Source organism: Neltuma alba, unplaced genomic scaffold (genome assembly GCF_004799145.2).
Source record: "Neltuma alba isolate B1F8T4 unplaced genomic scaffold, ASM479914v2 tig00010970_pilon, whole genome shotgun sequence".
In the NCBI taxonomy this organism is placed as follows: Eukaryota; Viridiplantae; Streptophyta; class Magnoliopsida; order Fabales; family Fabaceae; genus Neltuma; species Neltuma alba.
In genome coordinates, this window is record NW_021635733.1 from 635,505 (window position 1) to 654,543 (window position 19,039).

General features: G+C 30.6%; 1 protein-coding gene and 1 non-coding gene across 2 annotated transcripts; both read left to right on the forward strand.

The window, feature by feature from the left end:
* The first annotated feature begins 7,763 nt into the window (after positions 1-7,763).
* On the forward strand, positions 7,764-10,026 carry LOC114760339 (transcription factor MYB3-like). Its single transcript, XM_028949599.1, has 3 exons — positions 7,764-7,893; positions 8,156-8,285; positions 9,589-10,026. The coding sequence occupies exons 1-3, from the start codon at positions 7,764-7,766 to the stop codon at positions 9,989-9,991; spliced, it is 663 nt and encodes a 220-aa protein (XP_028805432.1). The 3' UTR covers positions 9,992-10,026.
* Positions 10,027-17,652: 7,626 nt separating this feature from the next.
* Positions 17,653-17,725, forward strand: TRNAK-CUU (transfer RNA lysine (anticodon CUU)). The gene has a single exon. It is a non-coding gene; the product is annotated as a tRNA-Lys (tRNA).
* Positions 17,726-19,039: the final 1,314 nt, after the last annotated feature.

The following is a 19,039-nucleotide window of genomic DNA, read 5'->3' on the forward strand; positions in this document are numbered from 1 at the left end:
CTTCTTAGTGGAGTGCGCGATCCAGTTTTACCTTAACCACTGCTAAATTCCTTAATACTCGCGCTTCGTTCTTTTGCAAGAAGATGAAACTATTTACGTCACACAATCCTCCAATTTTACACGGAATTTTAATTTGGTCATTTAATTCTATAAATATCTATTCAATATTCTAACACTTATATTGATATCCTTAAATGATTATTTTTCAGATTACTCTATGTTAACTCAAAAATTAAATTTAATATCTTAGTATTTAAGAATATTTTATCGACATAATTAAAATTTAAGTGCTGGTATTTTTTTTGGTCTTAAAAGATATTTTATAAATTTTATTATCTAAATAAAATTTTGTGCAAAATTAAAAGACTAGAAATGCACTTTAATAAATTATTAACATTTGATCCAACTTTTAAAAAAATATTATATGATCTGTTGCACTAATATTTGAAAATTATGCATCACTTTAACTACCCAGACAATAGATGTCTTAAAAGGTGAGGATCTTAATTTACCGCTTTTTCTCTATGATCCAATGAAGTTGATAAATCTTTAGTTTATTACCATAAAACTCCTTTTTATTTTTAAAATTAAGGTAAATTCCTTCTATAATTAATTAATTATTGGAATGATTCTCATACACATAAGAGTGAAAGTCTAGTTAAAATATAACAAGGTATGGATGGCACGCATATAGTGAAAAGATAACAAAAAAAAGAGAAATGGCAAATAATGACCCCCAATATGTGAAATTGTGATTTGGAATCCTAAATTTAGAAAATAGCAAATAAAAACCCGGTTTCGTATTGCAACTATAAAATCTTAGTAAAATGTCTGAAATGCTTCTCAGTCAAATAACAAGCTAACTATGGGAAATGACAAGTTCACTTTAACGAATGATAATTTCAGTACACCAAATTACAACTTGATTGAAGGTATGTCAAATGACAAATTGACTATGAAAAATAACAAGTTCACTTTGATGAATAATAATTTTAATAAACCAAATCATAACTTGATGGAAGAATATTTTAGACATTTCATCAAGATTTCATATTTATAATATGGGACTGTGTCTTTATTTACTATTTTCTAAATTTAGGGTCTTAAATCACAATTTTACATATTGAAATGTCTTTATTTGTCATTTTTCCTAACAAAAAAGAATGAAAGTCTAGTTCTTTCTTCTTTCTGTTTTTTTCTTTTTAAAGAAGGAGGGCAGAGCCTAGTACAATTTTTTTTTATAGGCATATATATCTTCTTATTTGAAATTGAAACACGGTAAGTACTAAATATAAAAACCTCTTTTCTCAGAAATTCGAATGTTGTTTTACGTTATCATGGGAAGCCCAATAGGAGGAGATGGAGATCCCACAATATCTTGCTGCACTAGGGTCCTCAGTGAGTCTCGGACCGTGTCAATAAAACTGAAACTCTGACGGTTACTTGGACCATCCTTCGCAATCTTATCAGCAGCTCTATTGGCGTCTCTTGGAGCATCTGTACAGTCAGTTTCCAGACTGTGGTAAAACTTGCAGTCTCATCCAGGTGGTTAATAGTACTGTCAACGAGCTCTTTGGAATCGGACTCAAAAACTACTTTGCGGAGCACCAGATCCCACGCTGTATTCATACCTATCTATATTAAAAGTGCCCATTCCTCTGACTCTATAGCCGACCAAACACCGAGAAATTTGGAATTTGAGTTTTTTCATAGTCATGATCCTATGCACCTTTTTGCCATCCGATGTGCTCATATGTACTGGTGCTGGAGCTCCTCCATATAAATTGGAGCCGCCACCTAGGCGAAATACCAAGTTTGTGTCCAATAGAATTTGAGTTTTTTTTTTTTTATACTACTTCCCATCCTCAATATAATAGTTGATTAATTTTAATAGAATAAAAAAATTAGTTAAGTTAATTATTTTTAATAAATACTACCTCCGGTTTTTAATATAAGAAATAGTTGACTAATTTGAATATATTAAGAAAATTAGTTAAGTTAGTTATTTGTAATAAATAGATGTTATCTTTCCTAAAATATCATTACTAATCAAATATATTGGTTGAAACTACTATTATTACAAGAAAAATCTTACAAAAATAGATAAATATAAGAAACAGAGTAGATTGAAATATTATATTTAAAACCAAAATAAAAGTCATATAAGTTTTTATCTTAAAGACCAGAGGCACTAGATAGTATAATACTTCTCCGGTTCTTCATATAAGATCTATTTAACTAATTTGATTAAATTTAAAAAGTTAGGTAAGTTAATTAATTATAAGCAATATGACATACTTTTTCTAAAACATCATAATCATCTTCTTTAATATCACATCTCCCTCTTCTACTTGATTATGGTTGAAGAAGTATCCATAGGAATAATTTCAGAAAAATTGATAAATATGAAAAATAAATCATATATTTAAGACTAAAATCAACTTAATAATTATGTTATATATTAAAAACCGGAGGAGTATAATTAAGCGCATGGGCGCACCAACATGTTAACGCGTTGCCCGAATCTGAAACCTCTTTTAAGTGTGGTGGCCCCGGCGGGTGATGAGCAACCACTGTAGAAATTGAGTTATAAATTGAAACAAAATTATGAAGGATAGATGATTAATTTTCTCAAAGAGAGGAGAAAGCAAAGAAAGACCCCATAAAGGAATAGCTGGATTGACGACATCTTTCTCATCCTTTTAAGCCCAACACTCTTTCTTGGTATCATGGTGGCACCATTAAGGCTTGATATTATGAGGGCCGACCCACTGAATTGGGCTTAAACTCAAAGGAAAAACATTCCATGGACCCACTTTTCTACCCTAGCCCCATCTGAATGGTTTCCAACGTCATTCGTTGTTTGAACAAGAACTGGATATTTCTGGCCCAAAAAAAAAGAACAAGAATTGGATATTCCCCTGGTATATAAAAAAAAAAAAAGAACCAGATATTCTTACTAATCAATCAACAGACAAGCCCCACAATGGCCAATGCAGGTTAGATTTAGTAGGAATTAGCTGCTCACCAGAATTCGAATTATTATTAAGAAAAATATTTATATTTAATGTGATTGTCTCCACTAAGAAGATATGAAAAACCACACGATAGACTAATTTATTTCATCAAGAATCTACTCTGATAGCTAACAAGAGTTTGTTGACGGGTAACCTGTAAGTATTTTTGTAAGTATTTTTAAAATATGAAAACATATCTTGGTCTTAGTAAACTCTCATGATCCAATTTATCTATAAAAAAATTTTGTATCAAAACCCTTTGAATTTACAAACGCTAAGACGGTTAATGAGCCCAATTAATTCAGCAATGACAAGGGGGAACAGAGGTAAGTACACAGGTGAAAGCAGTGATCCATCTACCCTCCCCATCTTCTACAACGACTCCGCATCCGCTTCTTTTCGTCTTGAAGAATTGAGCCGTCTGTCTGTAGTTTCCCTCGCTATCCAAAACTTTAATTCACCTGCTCTCCAAAACAATAAAAATAATTGTCAGAGCAATGAATTGGCCGCTACCATTCGTTTGTAACAGCACCTTGTGTACCTTCTCCCTCCTCCTCGCCTAACCTCATGAAACGACAAAATACTCCGTCTGGCATGTTCTGTGACGAATGCCTGAAGCCCTGAATGGATGGAAATTATGCGTATTAATTACAATTTTTTAAAATTTTTTATTTACTTAATATCTGATACGGTTTCTTTTATAATTTATTGGGATTTAAATATGGGTAAATTTATTTTTTTCCAATTTTCAAACCATGTAAACAAATAACTTTCTTCAATCCCATTTATATTTTACTTCTAATGTTCTTTTTTTTAACTGGAATCAAAGAAATTCTTAAAACTCATTAATTCCATCTAGAACACAAATAAAATTTCCTATTTTACACATATTAATTAATTACATCCTTAAAGAAGCTTCTCCCTTGTTTAAAATGCAAAAATAGTAATAAATAATCAATGCATTCTAGTATCTTTTGAAAAAGTATCTCAAATCTCTCCTTTAGATGCCATATAAATAGAACCGGAGCAAATAACTATTTTTTTAATCATAATTCACACAATCATCATATCTTTTATGGAAAGTTTGAACTCACAACATCATATTTTTTTTAAAAAAAACTTTTGAGAGAATTGCTTAGGGTTAGTTGCCCTGCAAAACAGCGAGAATAACTACTTTTTTTTTTTCAAATTATAGTAAGATGACTAGAGGTGTCTTGTCATAAGAATTAAAATCCCGTTTGGTATGAAATACTGAAAATAAGAGATTAAGATTATGGTTATAATTGAAAAAAATTACTAGAATAGTATTTACTATAAGTAATTACTTGTTATATGGGATTAGACAAACCTGTAAAGGTAAGATTGGGGAATACCACTTCCCCCCATGGTATTCCTCAATCCCATATACATGGTTTTAACCAATCCTACACAACAAGTAATCTCTTGTACTAAACACTCTTTTAATAGACTATTTCAATCTCAATCTCAATCTCAATCTCTATTTTTCATTTTTAATGCTTCCTACCAAACATAACCTAAGAGTAGAGGAGGAAATTAATAAATTTGTGCTCCTCTACGACATACTTTATACAAGGGTTTAGGTAATTAATAATTAATCTAATGCACTCACTTGTCCCATATATAAAGCACTCCTGTTGAAATCCTCTTTAAATTAGGGTATTTTCTAAAAAAAATATTAAATACCCAAAATATTAATGCAGAGTATGACTCGTATATTTTTACTACCATACAATTCTTCAGGAGAGCGGGGAGTACATGAAGTTATCACTAAGACAAGATTTCACCTTCAGGTGTTCAAGCAAAGCCAATTGTTAGCTTAATTTCAACAAATTCTCCACCATGAGAGCTTTCTCAATCTCATCTAAGAATGAGAAAAAATTAATGCGATTGATAAGAATTTAGTTCATAACTCACAAGGTAATAGATTTAAATTATATTGTCAATGTGAGAATTTTATTAGTAGACAATTTATAAATATTTCTGTAAGTATTTTTTAAGCCCCCAAACATATGCTCACCTTAATGAGCTTTTGAAACTCAGCTCACCTAAATTTTTTAATTAAAATAAAAAAAGAAGGATGAGATTAATAGGACTCCTTATTATTGCCAGGATTGTTAAATAACTTTTTCCAAAATATAATCACACTTGTTTACAATTTTCCAACATTTTTTAAACCATACTTTTAAAATAGGGATAAACTTAAAAAAGTTATTTTGTTCCTAGACAGTTTTAATACCACAGCTCCTTCATTTTAACGGTTTCAATGCTTATTAAGAGTGATAAGCATCTAAGCCTAGATGATTCTAATTTAATTTTCTTATTTTTCTTTTTTAAATTATTTTAATGCATACATAATCTAAAATATATTAAGATATAAACCCTTAACTATGAGTTTTTTAAAGAATATTTTTTATTTAAAAATTCTCTGTAAAAAATTTTAAATCTCAACCATTAAAACTATATATAGAAATTAAAGTGAAAATATTACCCTAACGATGAGTACCCAAACTAGGAGAAGAGAGCTAGCTAGTTATATCATACTACCTTCAGTCTTTAATATAAGAGTTAGTTTGACTTTTAATTTGGTCCTAAATATAATCCAAATCCATTTTGTCTTTCATATTTATTTATTTTTTCAAAGTAGTCCTTGTAGTATTTATCCATGTTAAAAGTTCTATCAAATAATAGTTTTAACTAATACACATAATTAACAAAGGTATTTTAGGAAAAACAACATTTATTTATTACAAATAACTAATTTAAATAATTTTTTAATTTTTTCAAATTAGTCAACTAGTCTTATATTAAGAATTAGGTAGATCGTACTACTTCAATCTTTAATATAAAAATTTATTTGACTTTTATTTTGATTTTAAATATAAGACCCCAACCATTTTGTTTATCATATTTATCTATTTTTTTAAAGATAGTCATTATAATAATGGTAGTTTTAGTCAATATATATATTTAATTAGTGAAAATATTTTAGAAAAGATATTACCTATTTATTATAGATAATTAACTTAACTAATTTTTTAATCTATTTAAATTAGTCAATTAATTTTATATTAAAAACAGAATATTATATTTAGTTATTTACAATAAAAAAGAGTAATTTTTGTTTCATTCGGACCTAAACTAAAGTAGTGGTGAAAGCGACTCTCATCGGGCGGGTTTTTTTTCTTCCCAGTTGCTCTCTCCACCCTCGCCTCCTGTCCATATAGAAGGAATATTCACCAAAAGTAAACGCAGATTGTACGTATGGTTGAATTTCCAATCCACTACAACTAACCAATGCATCCCGATTATAAAATACTACTTCCGGTTCTAATTATAAGAGCCAATTGACTAATTTAAAAAGATTAAGAAAGTAAGTTGAGTTAGTTATTTGTCCTAAATAGGTGTTGTCTTTTCTAAAATATCCTTACTAGTCAAGTTATTAACTAGAACTCCTATTATTAGAAGGACTACTTTGGAAAAAAAAATATAAATATGAGGGACAAAATGGATGGGGGTCTTATATTCAGAATCAAAATAAAAGTCAAACAGGGTTTTATATTAAGGACCGGATGTAGTATTAAAATCTTAATAATTATATTGCTTTGTCCAGTTTTTAATATAATATATAGTTAGTTAAAAATTAAATTTGATCATAAATATAATACCTCAATTCACTTTATTTTTAAAGTTTATAATATTTTTCTAAAATATTTAATTAATTATAAGAGATTATCATTAATGGATAATTTTAATGTATATGATTAACAAGAATAGTTTAAAAAAGTTATATGCATTTGTTGTAATTAGCCTACTTAACTAATTTTTTTTAATTAGTTATTTAGTTAGGGATGAGGTAGTATTGTAAGTGTTTTCAACTTATGGGGACCTCTATCTAGAATGTGGGTTCGTCATAAAATGGAAGAATATTTTCAAAGTTAAAGGGTAGGGCACAGAGCAGAAGTCATTAATTTATGGGGTCAAGTAATAGTAAAAGAAGGCGAAGTTGGGGGAGAAAAGTAGGGTGGTGTTGGCAAATAGAAGCAAGACACATATAGACAAGTACTATTCACAAACAATTAAATGAGTAGATGTGCCCCAAGCATATGGAAAAAGCCCCTCACTTTAAGCATCTAATCTAACCTAATAATATTTCAATTCATCCTATGCTACTACCTTAGTATATATATGACTCACCCGTCACCCATGCATGAGTCAACAACCATTCCAATTTCCAATCCCCTCTAGAGAAGCACACGTTTCAGTATTTATATGTCTAATTAAGCGGTTTTATGTTGTATGAATGAAAAGAGTTTTATATAGTAAGATGTAAAAGTGGGGCTTTTTTTTAAAAAAAAGAAAGAACCATATGTATGTATTTATACGTATATTTGATATATATATATATATCTGAAAGAATAGTGAAGCGGGAAATCTTGGAAATTCTTAATTCCATCACTTCTGGGCTGTAAGACTCCATCAAATATATATATACACACACACGATTTTATTCTATTTGAAGTATATAGCTATGGGACAGATGGCACGGGTCTTAAAAAATGAAAGGGAGAGGTTAAAAAAAAAAAAAAGAGTTTATTCCATTGTCGTTATCCTTTGTACTTTTGAATATCCGGACTGTTTATAAATACCAGTGTGATGAGCTCCTCCCATGGACTTTGGGGCCACCTTTCTTGTTCCTTGTAAGGTATAATCAAGGTTCTTGTTTCCATGAGAAGGCCTTGCTCTGAGAAACCAGACTCCCAGAAACGATCTTGGTCCAGGGAAGAAGACCAGAAACTCATTGATTACGTTCAAAAACATGGTGAAGGTTGCTGGCCTTCACTTCCTCAGGCAGCAGGTATGTGTGTGTGTATATATATAAAATATTTAGGGTTCAATATCTTCGTTCTGATGTATCAGACCAAGTAAAGATGCTGTATATTTATGTTTGTATGTTCAGATTCACTTGGTGTTTCTGGGTGAACAAAGTAGAATAAAGATGATCATGATCCGTTTGTTTGTTTTGCTACTGATGTGAACCGAAAAGAAAAAGTAAAGATTATGATCGTTTGTTAATTGAGTTTTGTGTTTGGACGATGATGATGGTGATGATATGTTAGGGTTGCGTCGCTGCGGAAAAAGCTGTCGGTTGAGATGGTTAAATTATCTGAAGCCTGACATTAAACGAGGAGACTTCGGAGAAGACGAAGAGGACTTGATCATCAGGCTTCATGCTCTTCTTGGCAACCGGTAATTCATTCATTTTTTCCTATATACTTCTTTTATTTTCTATTCCTTTTTTCTTTACCAACTCTGAAATTTTTTGGTGTGATTCTTGTTTGGATTGTGATATTATACATACATACATACATATAAGTACACTTTCTGGCAAGTATATATATGCATCAGCTTCATCATCCGTACAATTGGTTTTGCTCTTTTTGCTGCTTTGGTCCACATACGAAATACTAGGTACTGTATACACGAGAGATTTTTTTTTTGGTTTAATTTAAAAAAAGAACTGCGATCTGTGTATATTTTTGAAGCTGGAAGGAGAGTTATGTGCTGTCAGTGAAATTAAAAAAACATTGTGTAATTTACACCTCTTGTGACAAAAGTTACTTTTCCGGTCCTTAATATAAGATTTATTTAATTAATTTGATTAGATTAAGAAAGTTAGGTAAATTAGTTAATAGTAAGAAATATGACATGTTTTTCCCAAACTCCATAATTATCTTTTTTAATATCCTTTCTCCCTCACTTATTTGATTATGATATTGAGGGTGTATCCACAGAGATAATTTAGAAAAAATTAATAAATATAAAAAATAAGTCTTCTATTTAAGACCAAAATTAACTTAATAATTAGATCCTATATTAAGGACCAAAGGAGTACTATGTACTAACTCTGTTCCTAATTATAAAGGCTAGTTGACTAATTTGAGAAGAGTAAAGAAATAAGTTAAGTTAGTTATTTATAATAAATAGGTATTGTCTTTCTTAAAATATCCTTGTTAATTAAGTGCGTTGGCTATAACTCTCATTATTAGAAGGACTACCTTAGGAAAAAAATACATAAATATTAGAGACAAAGTAGATTGGGTTTTTATATTTAGAACCAAAATAAAAGTCAAACGAGATCTTATATTTAGGACCGAGGTAGTATATATTATCAGTGAATGAAAATATATGTAGTCTTTGATATCATTAGTATCAATACAACACATTTCCTTGACTCAGTCATTAAATTTGACTAATATAGAGTAACTAACACTGAAATTCTGCATGCAACTGTACGTCTGTGTGGATATATCAGCTTTTTCTTTCCCCCTCCATTTTCATTTAATGTTCAAGTGGTAATAATAAGGATCTCCCTCTAACTTTCAAAAGTAAATTAAAGCGTGTAGCTAGACACACCTGCAACTACTCCCTCATGCGTATATGTAAAAGCAAACTTATTTTGAAGGTATCGATGGAAAGAATTCCAATAGCTGCATAAAATATACGTACATTAGAGAAATGATTTATACATTCGATGAATTATTTGGTTCAGGTGGTCACTGATAGCTGGAAGATTACCAGGAAGAACTGATAACGAGGTCAAGAATTACTGGAACTCGCACATAAGAAAGAAGCTTATTCAGATGGGTCATGATCCCAATAATCTTCGCCATCGCTTAATTAAAGGCTCTATATTTATTGGAACTACTGCGAAATCCATTATTATTGACGAAGAAGCTAATCCCCACAAGGAAGATGATGATGATGATGAACCTTCCAATAATAATAATAATCCAGCAGCCAAAAACTTGCAGAATGATGATGATGATGATGATCATCAGGTATTTGATGAGTCATCATCAACAAGCAAGGCCACCAAGCTCAACCTCAACGCTTTTCCAGATTTGAATCTTGATCTCACCCTCACTACTTATCATCACTGCAGTGATCATTGAGACTGATATCATCAGAGTATTCCTATATATATCTATAAGCATATATATATAGGATGTTCTTATAACCATAAGTCAAATTCTGCACATATACAAGTTCATTGACGATGATCAGTTTCTACTCATTATTCTGTAGGTGTAATTGAATATGATTCTGCATATAACGAATTTATATGGCATTAACGTGGAGGCAGTGGAAGAGTATTGTAACTGTGATCAGTGTTTACGATTAAAGCAAATGATAGTTTATGTTTATCAGCAGTTTGCTCCATGTGAACACACACACACACATACAATTCGATTGAATAATGATGCTTATATTAATTACCTGTATTTTGAGAATCATATGTAGTAAATTAAGGCTTTGGCTGGTAAGAATAAAAACATATAATGCAGATGATGAAGTTCATAAATTTCGAGCTTGAAATGTTGTTTCCAGACTTTCTTTTAATTTTATATGTTTTGGGCGACAAAGATGAAAATTTTCATTTTCTACGCAAATTAAGCACAATATTGTCATATGATTCATGTAGCCGACTCCACCTAGTGGGATAAGACTTGTTGTCGTTGTTGTATTAATAATTCAAGTCACCCAAGTTATGAAAATGAAATATACGAGAGTTACCTTATTATATACGGCCAGGGCCCGCAGTACATTTTCCGAGAAAATCCACCCCGCAAATTTCTTAGTCAACACAAGCATAAAATGTTTGCGTGTTAGGTACGCATATGTATAAATATACTCCTTTAGCCTTAAATATAATACTTATTTGGTAGTATATTATAAAATGAGTCTTACATTTAAAACACGACAGGCTATATATTTGTCATGTGGTTTGCTTTTATATCCTTCTCGTTAGTTCTCTAAAATAAAAGGGAGGGACATAAAGATCCGGAACGGATATGAGATTAATCTGTTTTTGTTCTATTCTGCAACTTTAATTAAGAACCATATATATTCCAAGAGATATTTGTAACTTTGAGATCCGAATCCTTTTCACTTCCCGAAACTGCGTATCGATCGGAAAAACGAAGAAAGATATGTATGGGTAAACTTGAGGAAAGTGGAATAATGGAAACCAAACGTTCAAAGTTAAACGATACAGTCAAAGCAAATTTTAGTAGGGTTAGTGGCACATGCTTAGCTTCCACCACAATCTCTGTCAAAAAAAATAAAATAACTAACCTAACGTTCAAGAACGAAACTAGAAAGGAAAAAGAGATACACACACACACATAGTGAGAGTAAATGCCCTAAAAGCAGTGATATTGCGAGATTTCTACATTTGCCATAATTTAAAGCTGAATTGATGTCTGGAAGGTAAATGTCTGGTCTTTATCATTTATTGATACTATTGCTCTTGGACGGCTCCTTTTTGAAAAAAATTATGACACGTCCTGCCATTCAAATTCAAGCAATTTGCTAGCAAGCTAGATTCGACATTTTAAGAGGTCAAAGATTTTTCATTAAAAAAAAAAAAACATTTGGTATACCATTCTATTGAATATTACTAATTTGGCTTAGAGCCGTACTAGGTCCTACCTCCTAGTAGGTAGATGAGAGGAAACTCACTTAAACGCATTTTTTAATGTTCCCCAAACTCAAATTTAAAACCTTTATTTGAAGTTACCGAATCCTTATCTAAATGTATTAATTAATTAATAGAGGTAAAACTCTTTCCGTCTTTTGTTATCAAGTAGTTTTTGAATTGACATGGAATAAATATTTATTACCTTATATAGATATACCCTTTTTCAATCTTTAAGAACTACTTAATTAATTTGAATAAATATAATAAATATAATAAATGAAGTTCTTATATTTAAAACTAAAATCAACTTTTAACTAATTCATGCATTTTAGAACTGCAGGAGTACATGATGCCCCAAAAAAAACTCACTATGATATAAAAATTGTTCTATTTCGACCTACTAAGGAGCTTTTGTTTCTCCTGTAAACAAGATCCTTGAACAATTTAAGGGACTCAACCATGGAAAACACCAAAAAAAAAAAAAGACAGATTATTCTTGTTCTCTAAAACCATATACCAGATTGATTGATTTTTCTTTTCCTCTTCTAGACCTTCTAGGTGGATTTCTTTTCGCCAATTACCTTCTCGGGGGATCGAGAATATATTGAAAGCCAATTATATAAATTTCAAAACGTTGAGGATTTAATTATTAGAAATTTCTCGTTCACGTTGCCATATAATTAAGAAGTCACTATTTGTTTATCATCAGAATTAGGAAGCCATAAAACAACCACTCTAGCTACCTCCTATCCTTAATATAAGAGCTAATTTAACTTTTAATTTGGTTCTAAATATAAGAATTCAATCTACTTTGTCTTTAACATTTATGTATTTTGTCTTTAAATAATTTCTATAGTAGTTACAAGGAGTTATATCAATGGGTAATTTAAACACACATGATTAATAAGAATGTTTTAAGAAAAACAACAACTATTTACTACAAATAACTAACTTAACTAATCCCTTTAAATTAGTTAACTAAGTATTATATTAAAGATAAAAGAAATCGTATGTGATATTGGCCTGTTACACTATTTTTCTTCCTTGTTTTAGGTGAAAGCTAAGTTCAGACTTTCTTGTTTTAGGCTTCAAACCTGACCCTACTGAGTTTAGCTAGGAACATGAGGATTAGAAAAAAAGTCTACTGATTCGGAAAAGAAATCTGACATGGGTAAAGTCGTTGAACCATTATTTTGGTTTGCCATGCACGTAAAAAGTTAAAACAAATTTCAAACCTTTCGCGACATTATTGAGAGCGCGCACACACGTACCCAAACATATATACAAGCTAAGTGAATATCCGTGTGTGTGTGTGTGTGTGTGAATATTTCTGGCATGGATGTACGAAAACGGATCCGTATGGAACTTTGGAATGCCAATATTAACACTAACTTAGCACAGTAAAAATATATGCACATGATTAGATTCATATATAATTTTTGTTCCTCGACCTTATTTTCTTCTGAGAATTAAAGATGTTGATTGAGGAGGTGTTTTGGTGAAAATAAAATTATGATTTTAAAAATATTTTAATGATATACAAAATGAATATGTGAAAAAAATTTGTCTCGATTTACAAAAAAATATTTTTTTAAAAACTTTTTTAACAATCAAAATACCCTTTTCATTTCCTTGGTTATTTTTCACCTTCCATCTCAAGCTAGCCTTCTTCACATGGTGATATGGATGGGAAATCTAACGGTCAACTAAAATCCAGGTGATCGATTTGGAATCTCCTGCGTTTGTGTGTATCCCACGCTAGCTAGGACGACTTCCACTAAGTACAGGGAGAATACACACATATATATAAGGGTTAATATAATCTTTAAGTCATTTAAATTTGTTTTTATTTTGATTTTTATTCCTTAATTTTAAAATCATCAGTTTTAGTCTCTCAAGGAGTAAAAGCGAATTAAAGGAACCAAAAATTATGTTAACACTATATAAAAAAAATGCTTAAATTGAGTTCATTGTATTGATTGTGCCAAGTTATTCAATCAAACATTGACATATGTCTTTTTTTATGTGAATTTCTAATTTAATGATAATATTTTAAAAATATGTTGGAGAACTTGATATAATGGAAGTAACTTGACATAAATATTATGGTATATACATAATACCTGGCTAGGTTCACCATATAGTACTATATATGAATTATATTCTATAATTTAATTTCCAGGCTTGTCTCTTAAGTATCCGATGGGAGTTGTCATCAATTTCTCACCTTCCCTGTCGAAGACTTCTTGACGATGTCGATGAGTAGTAGTGTGCGTTATATGCGGAATGAGCCACGTGCCAAAATTTACAAAAAAACAAAACAAAAAAAATCTAACGGTCAACTGAAAAGAATGTGATAATTTTTTAGGGCTAGTTCTATGTTGGGAAGACTTTTCCTAGCCCTGTACTGGACTATAAATAAACAAACTTAAGCAAGCATATATGCTATATATATATATATATATATATATATAGAACAGTCAGCTAATATATAAATATTGTGATGAGAAAACGTCAACGTCTAGCATTTTGAGCTGAAAACCAGGTAAACTGTGGGTGGTTGAGAAGCAATATTGATGAGGATTCAGTGAACTGAACTTTTCGTATGAGTGTACGTAATTTAATTTTCACCTCTCTGTGTGTCTCTCTCTCTCTTTCATGTTCGTCCCTCAAACATCTTTAATTTTGAATGAACGAGAACGCTTGTACGTACCTAGATTTGCGCCCACTTATAATAATCCCGTGGGGTTGCTAGTTTTAGTTGTTGGTTGGGACAAAGGCTAAAACTAACTAATAAAGAGTTAGGAAAATGTCATAAATCAATGTGTGTGTTTATAATCAAAAGGATTCTTATTTCTTAGTCTGTCAACTTATTAGTCTGATATAAGGACTCTTCTTCTTTAAGCCAGTAAATAGTTAAGAATTTGATTACCAATAATCTTCTTTGCACTTTGAACAAACCCCAAGATTTTGGTTCATTATATATATAGCAAGTGATATATGAAGCAAATCTGATTGGAAGGATATATTATTTACAATCCCTGATTAGTGCTTTAATTACCTCAAAAGATGCTAGTGTCCACTACACCTGATGGAGATTAATCCTAATGTCTCGCCCCTTTTACAAGAAAAAACAATCTGGGTCCTAATGTCTTCAATTTTTCCTTGAAATTTTTCCCTCAAAACCTAATATCAATAAATATCTCCCGCCTCTGACGCTTCTTAAATCCCAACAGTCCTACACGCACGCGAGCGCATTTTTCTCTTCAAATTAATAAAGGTGTATACTATCAATAAGAATTAGTCCAATTAGTAAAGAATTAACTCATAATCTATAAAGTTGTGAGTTCCAATCTCACCATTGATATGACGATCTTGTTAATGAGTGATTTATCAATACCTTTATAAGCGCCTTTTGAGTTTGGAGCATTTCTAACTCTAGCGAGCTCTTAAGATTCAACTTATTTAATTTTTTTTTTTACCAAAAAAAGGTGTATACTATGTAAATTAAAAATGGCCCTCAGGCAATAATTATTAAAATCATTACTACCATATTATTCAACAAATATTGAATATTATATGGATTTATATCAAATCCGTTCACTAACATATAAAATTTTTCACAAAAATATTACGCCCTCCGTTCCTTATTATAAGAGATGAATAACCGAATTACGTTAATAAAAAAAGCAGTTAAAATTAGTTAAGAACAATTAATGTGTAAAAAATATAATTTTTTCTTCCAAAAATGCCCTTATTAATAAGAAGAGAGAGCGTGAAAGAGAACAATTAAATTATTGAAAGAAAGAGAAGTGGGAGGGAGAGAGAGTGAGAGTTGGAAACAATAAATTGGGTAAAATAGAAAATTAACACAAAAAAATAGAGACAACTTTTAAGTGTCTCTTATATATAGGAACATGCTATAAGTATCAAATGTCTCTTATAATAAGAAACGGATGGAGTAATAAATAATAATTATCAGTCTAAATTTAAATAAACTGTAAAATAATTAGATAAAAATGATACATAAGAAAGGAAATATTACCCCTAGTCCTTAATATAAGACCTAATTGAATAATTTGAAAAAATTAAGGACACTAAATAAATTACTTTAAATTATTATATATTTATCATTTTTTTGACACTAATTTGCCCAACTTATAAACTGGCATGTAATATAATAATATATATGATTATTTTAGAGAAATCATATAACATATATTATGACTAAGTAATTTTTTTCATTTCCTTAATTAGTCAATAACTTTTTTTTGCATGGAACGATGTACTTGACTTGCGTTTCGTTCCATGCAAAAATTGAACAGATCCGCATCTAATTCAAATAATGTAATATTCAGTCTAATTCTGGTTGAATTACTACTAAATGAGTCCCACTTACTAATTGTCACAGTAATAGACTATGTTTTATGCCTGAGAACAAAGGGCAAAAGAGCAAAATAATACGAGTTTACTAGTGATTTAGCAAATGGTACGCGTAAAATAATTGTAGTACTTCATGTTATTAGTGATTTTTTTTGCAGGCGTGTTGGGGTTAATGAGAAAGAAACACTACATTGACTAGTTAAAAAGTTAATTGAAGGTATGGATAAAGTTGGGGGCAAATATTACCGAAGGATTTGAGTTATTTTGGTAAAAAAGATAAGCCTAAAGTGGAGAGTAATTTTTCTGAAAAATAGTAAGGTGTGGTGTAAAAGTTATAAATTTATCTACAAAAAGACTCACATTGACAAGTTAAAAGGTTAATTAAGTATGAGGCTGAGTTAGAATTATTAAGTGTGAGTTATGAAAGAAAATGATTTAAATCATTTTAAGAAAAAAACAAGCTTGATGCATGCATGTGTGATTAGTTCTCCGAAACGTGACAGTCGTAATACGGACAGGATATACGGACATACGATCGGAGTTAAGGAGAGCTGAACTTATCCAAAAGAAGACGTTGGATCCATTAATGTATGCAGCTCCTTGTCGGAAGAGACTAACTTTACTCCCCTCAGTAATTAACTTTTCTACAGCGATCTCGTTTGTACTTTTGGAAAAGAAGAAATAAAGAAAGAACGAAAAAACCCATGCTTTAAACTCTTGGAATGACAAGTCACTACTATTTAAAAAAAAAAGTGATTTAACCAAGAAGTTTGACAAAAGATGTTTAATTTTTAAGGGGTGTTTGGATAGAAACCAAACCATGGTTTCAGAACTACTTTTACGGTTTATGAAATAAATATATGGAAGAGTTTGTCTCGTTTTACGGAAAAGTACTTCTGAAATCATGGTTTTCATATTGTCAAACACCCCTTTAGTCGGCAGATCTAATATTGTGCCTGTTTGGCATCACTTATAAGCAGCTTATTTTCACTATAAGCCCGATTGAAAAATTTTGAGTGTTTGGTTGGGCTTTTCTGCAATCGGGCTTCTGTATAAAAAGCTGCAATAAGCTATAAGCTAAAATTAACAGCTTATAGCTTATGGCTTTTGAAATATGGAGAGAGAAAAAGTTAAGAAATTTATTACCTCATTTGGTTCTTATTATAAACCTCAAATAACTAATTTGTAGATAATAAAAAATCAGTTAAAATTAGTTGAAAGTATTAAATAAGTTAGAAGTATACTTTTATTTTTAAATATGCTCCTAAAAATATACTTTTATTTTTTCACGTTTCACTTTATATGTAAAATATTTTTTATGACTTCTTCATATTAAATTATTTTAATTTCATTATATTATATGAAATCAGTTTTTAATCATGTTTTGTTATTTATTAAAACTCATATCTATTTTGGTTATTTTACAACCAAACTTACTTTTACTCAATCATAATCCAAACAACCTTTTACCAATCTCACTTTTACAAGCTAACTTTTCTGAACTCCAATCCAAACACAATTCAGCTTATCCAATTTAACTTTTACCCAATTTTACTTTTTCATAAGCTAATTTTTCAATAAACTGTTTTTTCAATCGCTGATCCAAACGGACCTATTAACCTTAAAAAAAGAGCGACAGATGGGCATTGCAGCTGCGGAGCGACGGTTCGGGCCATCGGGCCTAGGTGCAGAGATGTGAGAATTATTATTACATGATATATCCAAAAAATGAGGCAACCAACGCGGCAGGCCCGTCTAGCTCAGTCGGTAGAGCGCAAGGCTCTTAACCTTGTGGTCGTGGGTTCGAGCCCCACGGTGGGCGATTATTATTTTCCGGATTTATGGTTTTAATTTTAGAGGTAATCAAATCGGAAGCAATTCTCCTAAGCCAGTTAGATCCGGAGGCCTCGTTGCACAGAGGATCAGCCCATCGCGCAAGTTGGGCCTCATTTATCTGGTAATTTAATTGGGCCCCACTTTTGGTCTTCAAATGTGAGATAAAAAAAAAAAGCTAAATATATTGATGAGCCCGTCGCAATCAATTTTTTTTGGGCGAAAAGAAGAAATGTGTATTGCCCAAAATTCATGAATCCTACTAATTATAGCAGAGTTTATCTGCATCTTGCTTTCCAAATGTAGCAACATAAGTAAGCAATTAATTGAGTATCTGGATCAGCTTATTTTTAAGCGATTTTGTATTACGAAATATGTTGAGAGTTTTATCTAATAAGACGTAACAACATTTTTTTTTTTTTGGTCGCTTCCAAAACCCGATCACATAATATATTTAGGGAAAGCGCTGGACCACAATATAATGCCTATTCCAAAAGGTTTCTTTGGTTGGGATACGGCTTTAGAGAAAATCTTCCATGGAAAGTGTTGAACGAGACAACAAATTCGAGGTATTGACTCCTTTTTTAAGTTACAGCACGGTCAATTCTTTTTCTTTTTTTTCTTTTAACCTCAGGTATTCACTGCATGTGATAGTAATAACTAATCCCTTATCACTATAGACCTCTCAAAGAGGGTTTAGTGTTTGCCATTAAATCCTCTCCCAATTGAACCACTAATTAGATATTTAATAAATATGATCAATCTTTAATGACCTTATATATCTCTGAATTTTCAATACATGTTAAGAAAAAAATGTGTGTTGGATTCCATTATACTAACTTCGGTTCATAATATAAAAATTAGTTTGATATTTAATTTAGTTCTAAATATAAGATCTTAATCCACTTTAATTCTCATATTTATCTATTTTTTCTTAAAATAGTCTTTATAGTAGTTGTAAATATTAAATATTTCATCAAATAATAGTGCTAACTAATATGTATCATCAGAAAATATATTCTAATGAAAATAATACATATTTATTAAAAATAATTAATTTAACAAACTTTCTCAATTTATTCAAATTACCTAAGTGACTTTTATGTTAAAGACCAGAGGCAGTTAATATTAATTACGAGGTATGTTTGATTGATCTCTCTCTTTAATTATAGGGTTCGCATGTTTATTCACACGAGTATTTTATCAACATTTGTAACTCATTCATGTCTTACTATAAAATGTTTGATGTGAATTGACTTTATTCATCATTCTACAAATCTCGAGTTTCTTTCTTTCTTTTTTT